General features: G+C 42.5%; 1 protein-coding gene across 1 annotated transcript in view; it reads right to left on the bottom strand.

Moving 5' to 3' along the window:
- The window catches only part of HSPBP1 (HSPA (Hsp70) binding protein 1), a 49,071-nt gene extending 32,272 nt beyond the window's left edge, over positions 1-16,799 (bottom strand). The window contains exons 1-6 of the mRNA XM_058181225.1: positions 16,668-16,799; positions 12,958-13,147; positions 11,675-11,888; positions 9,835-10,059; positions 6,667-6,822; positions 2,931-3,027 (exon numbers count right to left, since the gene is read on the bottom strand). Of these exons, the coding sequence (XP_058037208.1) occupies positions 2,931-3,027; positions 6,667-6,822; positions 9,835-10,059; positions 11,675-11,888; positions 12,958-13,086 (821 nt within the window). The 5' untranslated portion in view covers positions 13,087-13,147; positions 16,668-16,799. The remainder of the gene's footprint in view (positions 1-2,930; positions 3,028-6,666; positions 6,823-9,834; positions 10,060-11,674; positions 11,889-12,957; positions 13,148-16,667) is intronic.
- Positions 16,800-17,406: the final 607 nt, after the last annotated feature.

Here is a 17,406-nt window from a genome sequence, read left to right as displayed (position 1 = left end):
TAACACAATACCAATGAAGAAGAAAAATAATAGATCTCAAAAGAAACCAGCACAGATGCATAAAGAACTATCTGACAAATTGAAAGACAAAAAGGACAAATATAAAAAGTAGAAAGAGGGGCAAATAACTATCAGCAAATAGCCCGAGCCTGTAAAGATGAAGTGAGGAAAGCTAAGGCTCACAATGAACAAAGGCTAGCGACAAAAGGGCCGGTTTAGCTCACGCTGGTAAAGCCTGTTATTAAGAACACAGTAGCCTGCAATTACTGCAGGTTCGAGCCCGGCCCAAGGTTGACTCAGCCTTCCATCCTTTATAAGGTAGGTAAAATGAGGACCCAGATTGTTGGGGGGGCAATAAGTTGACTTTGTAAAAATATACAAATAGAATGAGACTATTGCCTTATACACTGTAAGCCGCCCTGAGTCTTCGGAGAAGGGCGGGGTATAAATGTAAACAAAACAAAAAAAAGTAACAAATAACAAAAAAAGCTTCTTCCAACATGTTAAAAACAAGAAAAAAGTCAAGGAAACAATTGGCCCATTGCTGGGAGAAAGTGGCAAGAAGATGACAAGCAACAGGGAGAAAGCAGATCTACTTAACTCATTTTTTGCATCTGTCTTTACACAAAAGGAAAAAACAATCCAACCTATCAAAAACAGCACTACAAAAAACAGATTAGAAAGACAAGTTAAAATAGGGAAGAAAATGGTAAGTGAACACCTGTCTACCCTAGACGAGTTCAAATCACCAGGACCGGATGGATTACACCCCAAGGTTCTGAAGGAACTGGCAGACGTGATCTCAGAACCACTGAACTATATCTTTCAAAGATCCTGGAGCACAGGGGAGCTGCCAGAGGACTGGAAAAGAGCTGATGTAGTTCCCATCTTCAAAAAGGAAAAAACAGATCCAGGAAACTACAGACCTATCAGTCTGACCTCAATACCGGGGAAGATTCTGGAAAAGATAATCAAGCAACGAATCACCGAACACCTAGAAGCAAACAAAGTAATAACCAAAAGCCAACATGGGTTTGTCAAAAACAGATCATGCCAGACTAATCTTATCGCATTCTTTGACAAAATGACAAAATTAGTAGACCAGAGGAATGCTGTCGATATAATTTACTTGGACTTCAGTAAAGCATTTGATAAAGTAGACCATAACCTACTACTAGATAAAGTAGAAAAATGTGGGTTAGACAGCACCACCACCAGATGGATTCGTAACTGGCTGACCAACCGCACTCAACGTGTAGTTCTCAATGGAACTACATCCACATGGAGGGAAGTATGCAGTAGAGTACCCCAAGGCTCTGTCTTAGGCCCAGTACTCTTCAACATCTTCATCAATGACTTGGACGAGGGGATAGATGGGGAACTCATCAAATTTGCAGATGACACCAAACTGGCAGGAATAGCCAACACTCCAGAAGATAGGCTCAAGTTACAGAAAGATCTTGACAGACTTGAACATTGGGCGCTATCTAACAAAATGAAATTCAACAGTGAAAAAAGTAAGGTTCTACATTTAGGCCAAAAAAACAAAATGCACCAGTACCGTATATGTGGTACCTTGCTCAATAGTAGTACCTGTGAGAGGGATCTTGGAGTCCTAGTGGATAACCATTTAGATATGAGCCAGCAGTGTGCAGCAGCTGTTAAAAAAGCCAACACAGTTCTGGGCTGCATAAACAGAGGGATAGAATCAAGATCACGTGAAGTGTTAGTGCCACTTTATAATGCCTTGGTAAGGCCACACTTGGAATATTGCATCCAGTTTTGGTCGCCACGATGTAAAAAGGATGTTGAGACTCTAGAAAGAGTGCAGAGAAGAGCAACAAAGATGATTAGGGGACTGGAGGATAAAACATATGAAGAACGGTTGCAGGAACTGGGTATGTCTAGTTTAACAAAAAGAAGGACTAGGGGAGACATGATAGCTGTGTTCCAATATCTCAGGGGCCGCCACAAAGAAGAGGGAGTCGGGCTGTTCACCAAAGCACCTGAGGGTAGAACAAGAAGCAATGGGTGGAAACTGATCAAAGAAAGAAGCAACTTAGAACTAAGGAGAAATTTCCTGACAGTTAGAACAATTAATAAGTGGAACGACTTGCCTTCAGAAGTTGTGAATGCTCCAACACTGGAAATTTTTAAGAAAATGTTGGATAACTATCTGACTGAGATGGTGTAGGGTTTCCTGCCTGGGCAGGGGGTTGGACTAGAAGGCCTCCAAGGTCCCTTCCAACTCTGACGTTATGTTATGTTATGTTATGTTATGTTATGTTATGTTATGTTATGTTATGTTATGTTATGTTATGTTATGTTATGTATATTGGATATATTAGTTGCCTTGAGTTATTTGTAAAAATAACAAAAGCGGAATATAAATGAATGCATGAACAAATGAATTTATCCATTCAATATCTATAGCCTCCCAGTCTGTTAATGACTGAGTGGCTTACAATGCAAAAATATATATTACCACTCAAATACTAATATTTTTTCAAACAATAAAAATAATTTAGTTCTCAGCAGTCCATACACTTAAGTTTCATTATTTATTATCAAACCTGGCAACTTTAAGAAGTGTAGACCTCAGTTTCCAGAATTCCCCAGCCAGCAATCTGAATTGAAGTCCCTTCATCTTAAAGTTCCCAAGATTGAAAATAATGATTAGAGCAATATCCAGAGTTTGGCAAATCTCAGTGGTTCCTCCTGACAGTGATCACCATAATAACTGGTGAAGAGAGGAGAGTATTCTGCAGCTCTTATAATGTTATCCTGGCTTTTTTTTGGGGGGGGGAAGGGTCTTTCTCTTCTTTGAGCTACGTCTTTTACACAGATAGTCCTTCACCTGTTCTTCAAGGGACATTTTCCCCACATCCAAATCCCACTTCTAATTCTCGAAACTTCACTCCTGTTGATACCTGCACAGGGCTCCCAGGACGTGCTCATGGAAGGTACTGTGTTCAGTCCGGACCAGAGCCACCAGTTGCTGAACCATGCCCATGGAACAGAGAGTCTCTGCAGGGAGAAAAATGCAGAAGGTGTTAACTCCTGAAATGAAAGTAAAGGCTCCTTTATAGCAGGGGTCAGCAAACCCCGCTATGGACAAGAGGCCAAATCTGGCCCGATATAGGTAATCCTTAACATACAATAATTTGTTTAGTGACTGCTCAAAATTACAACAACCCTGAAAAAAGTGACATGGCCATCTTTCATACAACTGTTGATCATGGTGACATGATCAGAATTCAGGCACTTGACAACTGGGAGGTATGAATGGCAGTTGCACTATCCTGGGTCATATGATCATCACTATCCCAAGTCATATGATCATCACTATCCTGGGTCATGTGATCCCAGCAGGCTTCAGACAAGCAAAGTAAGTGGTGCAAGCCAGATTTGGTTAATGGCCATATGATTCAATCAACAACTGCAGTAATTTGCTTAAAAACTGTGGCAAAAAAAGCTTGTAAAATGGGGTGCAACTGACTTAACAACTGCTTTCCTTGGCAATGGAAATTTTGGGCTCAACTGTGGTTGTCGAGGTCTATTTGTACCTCTTTTTATATGGCTCACAAGCCAACACTGGACAAGTAGGCGGCTGATCACCAGGTCTAATTTGCAGTCATTCGTAGGGCAAGGGGCAGGGCTGTGGGGCCCTTTGCAATGGAAGCCTATCAGCAGCCTCCGTGTTGGTTGGCTGGTGCCATCCAATGGCTACTGAGTTTTCGTGTGTATGATCCTAACTAATTACTATGAAAGAAGGGATTAAATAAGTCATGGTTTAGTGAACCAAGTCAAAATGTAACTTTATTCTCAGGTATGAAGCTCAGGCATCAGCAACATACAAGCAAAGTGCAATTATTAAAACTCTGATGAGACAAAAGTTCAAAACTATTCCGTCATGAAATTCACCAACTCTGACGTGAATCAGTCTCCTTCTATCGCTGAGCCTATCCTACTCTACTAATTGCAGTGAGGACACAAAGGAATATCTGATTCTATGTATACTGTTCTTGCCGATGCTGGAGCAAAAAAATAAAATGTGAAGGAATATTGAAAATGGTGACTCACATTAGTTTGGAACAGCAGGAGGACTTCCTAACGCAGGGGTGTCAAACTCAAGGCCCGCGGGCCAGATCCGGCCAGCGGGGTGCTTAGATCTGGCCCATGGGGCCAACCTGAAAACAGCAAAGGACAGGCCCGCGGTGCCTCTGCCAGCGAAAACGGAGCTCGGGAGGGCCACACGTAGCCCTCCCAGGTCCCTTTTTCGCTGGCAGATGGCTGCAGGAAGAAAAAATAAGGAAAGGAACATATAGATCTAAAACCAGAAATATTTCTGTTGGAGATCATACCAGAAAAATATAATAAAGGGACTATGTATCTAATACTACAATGGCTAGAATTGTATTTGCATAACATACAAGCTGTGGAAAGATGTGGAGGTCCCTGCAGATGAGAAGGTAATTTAAAAAAATACTAGAATGTGCAGAAATGGATAGATTAACACTTGAAATTAAAGAGAAGGAAGATACGGAATATTCTGAAACATGGAATTCGTTTTATCACTGGTTAAATAACAGAAACAGAAGTTAGAACACTTAAAATTATAAGAGAAGGATTAAGTTTACCATGAGGGTTTATTGTATGTTTATTATTAACTTGATTTAGTATTAACAATTAAGTATTAATATTATGTTGAGAAAATACTGTTATTATATGATCACTACTAATGAACATTATCATTATTATTATGACTATTGCTCAAACTAACTAACCAGACAACACACTGTTTATATACACATTGAAAGAGTTGCTTTCTTCATACAGTAAAAATAAAAAAAAAAATTTTTTTAAAAGAAAAATAAGGAAAGAGGGGAAGGAAGAATAAAGGAGAAGGAAGGAAGGAAGGAAAGAAGATTATAATGAGAGTGAGTGGGGGGTCTGAGGGAAGTGCTGCCTTAGCACTTGGCCACCACAGGTATCCCCCCGACATGAGTGAGGTCGAACACAATCCTGATGCGGCCCTCAATGAAATTGAGTTTGACACCCCTGTCCTAATGCATCCAACAACTGCTACCAGGGCTCTAGGTCTTCACAAGGTACCATATTTTTCAGAGACACACTTCCCCCCTAAAAGAGAGTGAAAATTTGGGTGTGTCTTATACACCGAATGTAGCCCTGCCCACCTGCCGGCCCCCACCCTTCAGTCTCCACGTGTCTTCTCAAATGGAGCTTTTGGAGGCTGCAAACACAGTCTCTCAAACAGAGAGCCTCTCAAACAGCCTCCAAAAGCTCCATTTGCAAAGGCAGCCTTTCAAACGGAGCTTTTGGAGGGTGAAAAGCTAGGCACAGAGGCCAAAATGGCAACTCCAGAACAGCTGCTGCCTTGTCAAACCGGTTCCACGCTTTCCCTGCTGTACTCATTGGAGTGCCCTGCCCAACAAGGCGCGTGAGCGTTCACAACCAGCAAACCTGTTGCTAAAATTCACCTCTGGGAACACCTGAATGGGGATATTCTGGGAAGCAATCCACCCACCAATCAGCTGCTCGTGCTGAATCAGGCTAATATGCTACAGCTGACCAGGCTGTTTGCTAAGGACGCTACCCAAATGAATGCTGGTAGGCAGAGGCAGAATTTCCCCCCCCTTATTTTCCTCCTCCAAAACTAAGGTGCGTCTTATACTCTGAAAAATACGGTAATTTCTGTATATGATAGAAATACAGGCAGTCCTCATTTAGCAATCATAACTATGACCACTGAATGAAGTGATTGCTAAATGAAACCCTGACTGCGTTTATGATCTTCAGCTTTTCTTTGCTTTACAGACTGCAAAGGTTGTAAATGTGAGGATTGATCGTAACTTTTTCATCACTGTCATAACTGTGAATGGTTGTTAAATGAGGCAGTCACTAAATGAGGACTGCCAATAACCTCCAAGGAGCCTGTCTGTTCCAGGAAGAAACGTAGGTTACAAGATCCAAAGGAAATACAACAGACTTTATTCCCATTAAGAGTGAAGATCTGATTCTCTGGGGATGGCTGGTTTTATTGGTGGGAGCAATCCTGATCAGAAACTATGGGCCTATCAGAACAAGCAGCTTTCAACAATCATGACCATAAAAAAAACCACAGACCAGCAAAGCCGGATTTCAGACAGGTAGGTTAAAGAGATCACGAAAGAGGCAATAAAGAATTAAATATTTAAAGACTGGTTAGACTGACATGATTCCTAAAATAGAATTCTGTATTGGCCAAGTGTGATTGGATACACTAGGAATTTGTCTTTGGTTTATATGCTCTCAGTGTTCATTAGGAAACAAACAAAAACAATATAGATTGAAGGATAAAGTTACATGGTTATAGTAATAAGTGGAAAGAGATAAATACTAGTAAGGAAGAGAAGAAGAATAGTAATACAATCTTAGTAAATTATTTGACAGCGCTGTGAGAATTAATTGTTAAGCAGAGTGATGGCATTCGGGAAAAAACTGTCCTTGTGTACAGTGCCCTATAGCTTCGTTTTAAGGGTAGAAATTGAAACAATTTATGTCCAGGATGTGAGGGTCAACCAGACACATAGCAAAACCCCACGAAGGACAGCAACTCCCTCCCTGCTCTTTTTCACCCATATACCCTTAGAAGAGGACTCTGACCTTTGTGTTCTGGGTGGTTTACGAGAAGATTCTGGAGGAGGAAGGCTGATTTCACCTTCAGTTTCTGTACATTACTCTGCATGGCCCTCATGAGTACAGAGAAGCCATCAAGGCGTAAGAATTGCTGTAGGCCAGCTTCTTGGGCTCTTACTAAGCCTGGTAGCAGAAGGAAATATGAAGAAAAAAGGGCGAGAATGAGGAAATGCTGATTGAACAACCAGTTGACTGAACAATGGACTAAGATGTGGATGACTTTATGCAGTTCTCAACCCAGTTCAAGATTCACACCCCATCCATTTATCTCATCCTGATAGTATAGCCAAGAACAAGAATGCTATTTCCCACGAATCAGGCTCAATAACTATATCTTACAATAGGGGTCTCCAACCTTGGCAACTTTAAGCCTGGAGGACTTCAACTCCCAGAATTCTGGGAGTTGCCAAGGTTGGAGACCCTGTCTTACAACATTCATTAAACGCCAGAACAGCCATGATGCTATACAATTATCCGAAACCCTAGTATTCACTCCTGCTTACCTATCACCGTCAGGCCATACTTTCCTGCAATCAGTTTTAACTTTAATATTGCAGGGTTTTAACCCTCAATGTCTAATATAAATTCCACTGTCAAAAACATGATTTTCAAATGACAAATTTGGGTTCCTGAGCTGTACATTACAAGTTTGCCACAGGCATTTAATATTGGTTTGTTTCAAGAAAACTCCAATAGGCCAAGGTATCTTAGTATCACAGCACCCTGTGCTTCTGTTCAGGCATGAGCACAAGTGGCAATCTGAAATCAACAACAATATTCTCACGGAGTGAATGTGGTGCTTTGATTTTTGCTGCCTGGTTTTAGAATGCTGCTAGCTGCTTTTGACAGTTTCATGGAAAGAAGAAGAAAAGAACAGAAAATGAAGTTTAAAGTAAGAAAACCCTTTACCTCCAGATGATGTTTTGAACTGTAACTCCACAGCCCCTTTGTTATTATGATGGTTAGAACTCACAGGATGCAAAATGTCATAAAGTTTGCTACACTCATGTGGAGGATGATGCCAGACTCATTAACATCCCAAGTTATAATATGTTAATATGATAATAATATGATTATAATATGATAATAAACACATGTTTATTGGACCCGTGTCCCTCCTGGCTGGTACTGGCCACGCAGGAGGTTACACGAGGCTGGCTCCTGGGAATTATTAGGGCTTCTTTGGTGGAGGGTGTCTTCCCACCTGCCTTGAAAGAGGTGGTGGTGAGGCCCCTCCTTAAGAAGCCCTCCCTGGACCCAGCAGCATTAGCTAATTATCGTCCGGTCTCCAACCTTCATTTTATTGCGAAGGTTGTTGAGAGTGTGGTCGCATGGCAGCTTCCCCAGTACCTGGAGGAAACTGTCTATCTAGACCCGTGCCAGTCCAGCTTCCGGCCTGGTTACAGCACGGAGACGGCTTTGGTAGATGATCTGTGGAGGGCGCGGGTCTGGTTCTGTCCTGTCCTGGTTCTATTAGACCTGTCAGCGGCTTTCGATACCATCGACCATGGTATCCTGCTGCGGCGGTTGGGGGGTTTGGGAGTGGGGGGGCACCGTCTTTTGGTGGTTCTCCTCCTACCTCTCTGACCGCTCACAGAAGGTGTTGGCAGGAGGGCAGAGGTCGGCCACACGGCACCTCACTTGTGGGGTGCCACAGGGGTCGATCCTCTCGCTTCCATCTATATGAAGCCGCTGGGGGAGATCATCCGTGGTTTTGGGGTGAGTTGTCAACTGTACGCTGATGATACTCAACTGTACATTTCTACCCCGAACCACCTCAACGAAGCCATCAATGTGATGTCCCGGTGCTTGGAGGCCGTCCGGGTTTGAATGGGGACGAACAGGCTTCGACTCAACCCATCCACGACAGAGTGGCTGTGGATACCGGCGTCCCGGCACAGTCAGCTGGTTCCATCGCTGACTGTGGGGGGCGAGTCGTTGGCCCCCAGGGAGTTGGTTCCCAACTTAGGCGTTCTTCTGGATGTGCGGCTGTCTTTAGAAGAACATTTGACGGCCGTCGCCAGGGGAGCTTTCTATCAGGTACGCCTGATTCGCCAGTTGCGTCCCTTCCTGGACCGGGATTCTTTATGCACGGTCACTCATACCCTCGTTACCTCCCTCCTGGATTACTGCAATGCTCTCTGGGACTCCCCTTGAAGAGCACCCGAGGCTCCAACTGGTACAGAATGCAGCTGCGCGGGGGATAGAGGGAGCATCTCGTAGCTCCCATATAATACCTCTCCTACGCAGGCTGCACTGGTTGCCGGTGGTCTTCCGGGTGCAGTTCAAGGTGTTGGTTATCACCTTTAAAGCGCTCCAAGGCTTGGGACCGGGATATTTACGGGACCGCTTACTGCCACCAACAGCCTCCCATCGACCTGTGCGCTCTCACAGGGAAGGCCTCCTTAGGGTGCTGTCAGCCAAACAATGCCGGCTGGCGGCTCCCAGGGGAAGAGCCTTCTCGGTGGGGGCACCTGCCCTGTGGAATGAAGTACCTGTGGGGCTACGCATACTCCCTGACTTCCGGACCTTTAAGCGCGAGCTCAAGACTTTCTTATTTCATTGAGCAGGGCTGGCCTAATGGGAATTTTAATGGGGTTTTATAGGGTTTTATAGGGTCTTTTATAATTTTTATCTTATACTTTTAGCCAAATCGAATAAGATTTTTATTGAATATTGTTTTTAACTGTTGTGTTCTGTTTTATTCTGGCTGTACACCACCCTGAGTCTTCGGAAAAGGGCGGTATAAAAATATAAATAATAAACAAATAAACAAACAAATAAATAATAATCCTAATCATATTTTAAAAAGTTGAAAAAACTGAATGGTTTCCTAACTGATCAGGAAAGTGGTGCTATGCAAGCACTATAATCTTCCTCCTCCTTTTTCCCTATCATAAATGGTTCCACTGCTTGCTTGCTTGGTATTTATACATACATGCATGCAGGCATAACATACATACATACTTCGTATTTCTTAACCACCCATTTCTCTTTTACTGTTGTCTATATAAATAAAAACACTAGATTTCTTTCTTCCCCTATTGCACAGCTAACAGCAATGCTGGGATAAATCTCCTATAACGCTTTCAGCTTGGCTCTCCGTTCACTAAGCAGCCATTGTTTCCCACTCACAAGAAATGGCAAAGAGCGCCTTGATCCGAACAGCCTCGCTGGGGTCATGATCCAGCAGCCGCAGCAGCTTCCTCATGCAGCCCAGTGCCAGGGCCTGCTCTTGAACCTTGGGTACATTCTGGGCACAGGTGCCAACCAGATGGGCAGCTCGCCATCGCAGTTCCTGCTCTTCATGTTCCAAGTATCGGTGGGCCAACAGCCGCATGCCCTCCAGTTTGCAGAAATCTGGAAGATGATTGAAAGCGGTACAGGTAGTCCTTGTACCTTGTATTCACTTAGCAATAGTTCAAACTTATGACGGTGCACCAAAATACATTTATGACTTGAATACAAAGTTCTGACACACACACACCCATGGTCATGTGATCATATTTTGGTGTTCAGCAAAAAGACTGCATTTATGGCCATTTGCCGTATCTGAAATTTATGTGTCCACAATTTGCATTTTTTTTGCCTGAAATTGCTGTTTTCTTCCAGTTTCTAGCAAAAAAAAAAAAGCCATTGCAGACAATGGGTTTGTTTAATAACCTCAGATTTGCTGAAAAGCCATAGTGATTCACTTAACCACTGACACACAAAAAAAGTTGTAAAATCAGGTCAGTCGCTTAAAGACAAACATGATTTATAACAGTAATTCTGGGCCTGATTACAGTTATTACTCAAGGAATGTCTACAATGATACTGGCAGAATACCAGCTAACTTCTCCTGGCCTTAATCACTCTGTTGTGGCTCAAGGAGTAAGGATACAACTGCTTTCTCAACTTGAATGACCTCCAGATATGTGGACTCCAACTCCCAGAATTCCACAGTAAATATGCCTATGTGAAAATTGTGGGAATCTGTGGTTTTACTTTTGTGATTCTCCGGTGATTTCATTAACGTATGTTGCATATTAAGGATTATACCTGTCAGTCAATGATCTGCACCCATGTGTACTTCCCATCCCAAAGTCCTTTGAAGTCTACCCAGATTATATTGCCTCAAATTGCCCAATTGCAAAGTGCAATTTCTCAGAAATAAAACAAAAACAGGCCTTTGATTTGATTTTATACATGTAAAACCATGAAAAATCCATCCCTTTAAAAATTTCTTTCCCAAATAGGTCGTCTCAATTTGCATTAAAAGCATGATCATAATCCTTGTAGTCATAAAAATCAGTGTACGAGCTGGCTTTCAAAAAGTTGCTCTCTTTTGATTGAATCCTTCTGTTACATTTTCTTTGGAAGGTACTGATGAAAATTTTCTTTTTCTTGGACAAATGACCATATGGTGGGTAGGGGAGGACAAGAATTTTATTCAGCTCAGCTGGTTTTTAATTCCTTATCTTGCAATAGTTTGGCTTGGCTGCAATCACTGATTTAAGTCAATGTTTCCCAAACTTTTAAGAAAATGTGTGGACTTCAGCTCCTGGAATTCTTCAGCTGGAAGTGCTGACTGAGGAAATTCTCCAAGTTGAAGTCCACATGTCTTAAAGTTGCCGAGGTTGGGAAACCCTGTGCTATAAGTGAACTTCCTTTTAGAAAGATATATGTCTCCTTTGCCTGAAATATGAGTTGGAATCGGGAAAATAATACTGCAGCATGGACCTCTTATGCTCAATTAACAATTTTTTCACACACAGAGATCGGGGGTAGTATTCACTTACCTTCACTACCAGTTTGCAAATGTGAGCACACGTACTACCTACACGCACGCGCAGAGCGTTTCACGCATGCGCAAAGGGTAAAAAATGACATCAGGGCAGGTGGGCGGAACCTCCCGCAGCTTCCGCTATCGATTGAATCTGGACAGAACTGGCTGAATTGCACCACTGACACAGATATGAGATTGTTTTTGTACCTGCAGCATTATCCAAATTTTCACACAACTCTGCCAGTACATCGAGGGCATTTTCCCTTCGGTCAAGATCTGAATGCGTTTCCTCTGAACTTTCCCCACGTTCTGCTCCTGGGCTTAACTCTTCCAAAATACGCAGACATTCCTTCATTTGCTCCACTTCATCCATTTGCCCACGAAATGCCTCAACCATGGCTTCCTGCAACCACTGTCTCCTCTGAAAAATTGGCCATTAGATGGAGTGAAGAAGAGGAGAGGAATGAAAATTGGTAAACAATCTTCTCTTTTTGTGCTTAGGATGCTTTAAATGCCATATTAGAGCTTATTTTTTCTCTCACAGCAACATGCAGTATGAAGATGGTGGCACAGTTGTCCCAAAGGCAATATAACAACACAATCATCAGTGAGTAACTAATCAGTAAATTACAAAAAAAAAAACCCACACAAAAACTAGTACAACTAAAAAAGAACCAGGGGGAAAAAAATCAACAATAATCCTATTATCTAAATTGATTTGAGAGAGAGAGAGAGAGAGAGAGAGAGACAGACAGAGGGAGACAGACAGACAAACAGACAGATCCAATATTATCATGTCTAGGGATAGATTAAATCCAGGTTTTCCTAATTCCTAGGACGGCTCAGTATTTCATTTAGGATGATATCATTTCATTTCCTTGCTGAGGGCATCTGAAGTGTTTAAATGTTTAGCTTTCACCTTCCCCACAATGAATTCTATTAAAAGTCATTCTGCCATTAATGCATAGGCAAGGTTTGTTAGAAATGCATACTTTTAATTTTTTCTTTCTTCTTGCACATAATACAGGCTGATAATTAACATTACCATCATCATCTAGATCAGTGTTTCCCAATCGTAGTCACTTGTTTCCCAATCCTAGTCATTTTAAGATGTGTGGACTTCAACTCCCAGAGGGGTTATTCTGGGAGTTCAAGTCCATATATCTTAAAACGGCTAAGGATGGGAAAAACTATCTAGATTTAAAGGTACTCTTTCCTCCAGGAACTATACATTCTCTCATCTTTTTTCCCCCAAAAAAACCCAAACAAACCCATGAGGTAGATTCTGCTAGCTACCCGAAGCCATCCAGCAAGCTTCCCTGTCTAAGGATGGACTTAAATCCGTGAGTGAGTCCATTATCCTTCTCCAACTTCCTACTAGAAAATCTAGGGCCTCTGCTTCATATTCTACTTCCTGCCTGGATAATCAGGAATCCCTTATGTCTAAACGTTGGACTCGATTCCCTCTCCTGATGAGCCCAGTTGCACACCTCATCAGACATAGGTGCCGTCTGACCAGGTTCGGTGTTGCCCGCCATGACCGCCATCTGCAGCAGTCCCTGCAAATTGCGGGGATGCTCGCGCGGTGGCTGGTTCCCATCTGTACCCCCTTCAGCCATGGTTGGGGAATGTGGACGCAAGTCACCAACGTGGAGGCAAATCACCAAAACTGTAAAGGAACTGTAAAGAAACAAACAGAAAGAAGAGTAAGTGGAAGAGAAAAAAAAACACTGGGAGTCTAACCACAGGATCAGCCATATCTTTGCTGCAGTCCTTACTTTTCAGAAATACCACTGCTCTCTTTATAAGCGAAACCTTCACCCAAGTATTGCAATACAAGTGTTCTTCACCAAAGTGTCAGCTTGCCAGCCTTAAGTTCTCTTTAGAGTCAGAAGACTTAATTCCATTCCTACTTCCCACACACAACAATTCAAGCTGTCTGCTAGGGCAGAGATTTACAAACTTGGCAACTTTAAAATGAGAGAAATGACATGTGGACTTCAACCCTCAGATTTCCCCAGCCAGCATGGCTGGCTGGGGAATTCTGGAAGTTGAAGTCCATGCACCTTAAAGCTGCCAACATTAGTAACTCTTGTATTAGGGAGTCAAAAAAGCCACAACCATAACCATAAAATCAAAGCCCTGTCTTTTTTTATGTGTGGTGTGTTACACACCATCTTGACTTTTTTGACCTTCCCCCTGAAGACAACCTTGTCAACAATTACATGGTACACCTCCTGGTGTTTACTTCATGGCCACTAAGCATCAAGTCATTAATCAATGGAATCATTAATTGACTATTAACACAAAAGTGATCATAGTAGACCAATTTCCTGCTCAATGCAGGAATCCAAATTAAATAATCCCAAAGAGATTCTTTTGCCTGAACACATTCAGGGAAAGGAAGCCATCACTTAGTATGAATAGGCAGCAACTCTTATTTTTTGGCTGGATTATTGAGTCAGAAGTTACATATCTCAAACTACCAAGATACCCTAAAAGACTATCTTCTAATGTTCTATTGCTTAGAGAATCGTAACTAGCTTTTACCCACTAGATGTCAGCTGTAAAGACTTAGCTAAAGATTTTTAGGATATCTTTCATTGGAAAAGGGATGAGAAAAGGATGCTGTTCATAAACAAAAATAACACTTTGGAAGATATGAGAATAGGAAGAGTAAGAATAGAATATAGATGAGAAATCCTGTTCTGGAAAACCTGCTTCTCACAAGTTCCACCCTATATATGTAAACAACACCAGTGAAGAACTCAGCTCATTTATTCTACCAATTTATTTATTTTTTAAATCCTGCCTTTCTTTTATAAATAATGCAAGGTGGCTAACATGTCTAATCCTCCTCCTTGTTCCTATTTTCTCTACAACAACATTGTGAAGAACGTTGAGCTGAGAGTTACTGACCCAAAGTCACCCAAAGCTTTTGTGCCTAAGGCAGGACTAGAACTCACTATTTCTTGGTTTCTAGCCTGGTGCCTTAACCAGACTGGTTCTCCTGATGTAATCCAAAGGTTAATCAGGTCAAGTGCGAACTAGTTCCTATCCCCAGTCAAGCATTTTATAATAGAAATTTTAACTGTTTCCAAATGTAGACCAGCAGACAAATTATGCTACTTTGGTTCCTAAGTCATGCGTGGATCCAAATTGATAATTGTAAACTCTGAACCAATAATTCAACAATGAATTATTGTAGAATCATCCCAATGAACCCCAAAGCCATTATTTTATGTAATTGCTGTAGCACAGGGGTGTCAAACTCAAGGCCTGCGGGCTGGATTCGGCCCACAGGGTACTTAAATTTGGCCCACAGGGCTGCCCTAGAAACAGCAAAGAACCGGCCCACGGTGCCTCTGCAAGCGAAAACGGAGCCTCGACAAGTAACATTGAGCTGGTCACGCCCACCCTGGCCACAGCCCCTCAAGGTCAAACACATTATCTCAAAATTACAGGCAGTCCTCGACTTACAACCACACCTGAGCCCAAAATTTCTGTTGCTAAGTGAGATGTTTGTTAAATGAATTTTGCCCCACCTCAAACCTTCCTTGCCACAGTTGCTAATCACTGCAGTTAATAACATCACTGTGAAGTGAATCTGGCTTCTCCATTGACTCTGCCTTTCAAATGGTTGCAAAAGGTGATCAAATGACCCCGGGACACGCAACTGTCATAAATATGAGTCAGTTGCCAAGCATCTGAATGTAAATCACGTGACCATGGAGATGCTGAAACAATTGTAAGCTTGAAAAACGGTCATGTCACCTTTTTGCTGTTGTAACTTCACATGATTACTAAATGAATTGTTGTAAGTTGAGGACTACCTCTACTTTGGACATCTCCCTTGCTCTCAGCTTAATCTACCTTACAAGACTGTTGTTTCAAGGCTGAAATAAGGAAGTGAAATAATTATGTACACAGGAGGGCACACTATTTTTAATGAAAAAATGAACAAAAAGAATAATCCATCTAATGCAGTTCTTGCTCCTAATAAAGGAGAATATTTGTAGCTCAGGGTTGACCTGAGGGGCCTTAGTGCTTTCTGAGCTTACTTGTTTTCTTGCAGATGTTTCATTACCAAACTAGGTAACATCATCAGTGCCAGTAAGGAATGCAGTTTGCTGTCAGTTTGTATTCTAATTCTACATAATACAATTCTATAGAATACAAACTGACAGCAAACTGCACTCCTTACTAGCACTGATGATGTTACCTAGTTTGATAATGAAATGTCTGCAAGAAAACAAGCAACTCAGAGAGCACCAAGGACCCCTCAATTCTTGCTCCGGTTTTCCAAAAATCTCCAGCAATCTTTCTCCCAGGTGTCTCTCCTGAAGCTCTAGGAGTCTAAAGTTACGAATCGGAAAGTCCCTAGCTCTGAGCCAACTTGTCATGAAATGATTAGATGGGCCTTAGGCCTTTCTCTCCCTGGCAACGTCGTTTCCCCAGGAGATGTATATTATTACTGACCTACAGCGCAGGACTGTTGTATAATGTTTATAAATAGGTAATCATCACTCTGAACGTTGGGAGGCCCGACACCCATTTACAACCAGGGAGCCGATATGGCATAGAATGGGGTGAGGGGGTGGGGAGGTTTTCCACTAAATCCACTTTTCCACTAAATCATCTGCGCGGGACTGGATTAGATTTTAAATTCACTGGTTTTAAATGGGTTTTTATTATTTATACTGTTTTTTAACAATTCGGCTATGGAATAAGTTTTTTACTTGTCATTTTAGTTTGTATTTATATGTATTTTTAATTGCCTGTGAACCGCCCTGAGTCCCTAGGGAGATAGGGCGGTATATAAATGTGAAAAATAAATAAATAAATAAATAAACTAAGTAATTGAAGACTATAGGATTTTTCCGGAGAAGCCAAAGGGAGTTTGCAGAGGAAGGGCTATTTGCCTTTCTGAGAAACGGGACTGGCATTTCCCTAAAGGCCAACCAAGTACTGGTTACAACCAGCTACAGGTTTCCAAGTAACTGACGGCTTGAGCTCGGAGAGACCCCAATTTCCCTGCCCTCTTTCCTACACCCCATGATGAACCCCTTTTCTCCTGGGGTGGGTGGGGAGAGTCTCTCTTTTCCCTTTATTCTCTTTTTTTCCTTCCTTCAAACCTCCCCCTTTTCTGGGGGTGGCCCTTCCTCTCTTTCCTGTCCCCGCCCTCCCCTTGCCCAGGTACCTCTCGGCGATGTCTGTTTCCCACGACGATCTGCCTCTTTCCCGCCGGTCCTGCCTGTGGCTCGCCCCGCAAAGGACACGCGTGTCTCCCCAGCCTAGCTTCTGCGAGCGGCCATCGGCAACCACGTGCGAAGGAAAGGGCGGAGACTAGGCGGGATGGGGGGGAGGAGACTCGGGAGCCCCTGGTGGCGGCTTTCGGGAATTACATCAGACGCCGGTTCCGCTTTCGCAAGCGGCGACGTTCTCGCGTCGGCGGAGAGTCGTGACTTATGATCTCCGCGGACTGCCGCCAACGAGGAAATCCTGCGATCCTAAGGGCTAAGGAGGTGGGGGGGGGGTCTCTCAAGTCCCAAGGGGTCCCAAGTTTTTTTGCTTATTTTTGAACGAACCCCCATTAAGTTTCTTGATAAGCTGAGATAACCTTTATTGTCATTTTTTATTGTAGGCACGGTGGCACACATTAAAAATGAAATTCTGTTGCCTGCTGTCAAAAGAAAGTATACAGTATATACCTATCCATACACATATCACAAACACCCACCCACACAGAGGAGTGGGCTTCGTGGTATCTGAAGCAAAATATCTAGATTCAGTTAGTTTTGTTCCATATAGCATCAACCTTTTAAACTCCCAAGCTTCCTCTTTCAGCTCTATTCAAAATGGAGTATATTAAGTTTATATGTGTGTGTGTGTGTATATGTATATGTATATGTATATGTATATGTATATGTATATGTATA

Source organism: Ahaetulla prasina, chromosome 4 (assembly GCF_028640845.1).
Source record: "Ahaetulla prasina isolate Xishuangbanna chromosome 4, ASM2864084v1, whole genome shotgun sequence".
Taxonomy (NCBI): Eukaryota; Metazoa; Chordata; class Lepidosauria; order Squamata; family Colubridae; genus Ahaetulla; species Ahaetulla prasina.
Note: the sequence above shows the minus strand (reverse complement) of the source record. Positions and strands in the feature narration are given on the sequence as shown.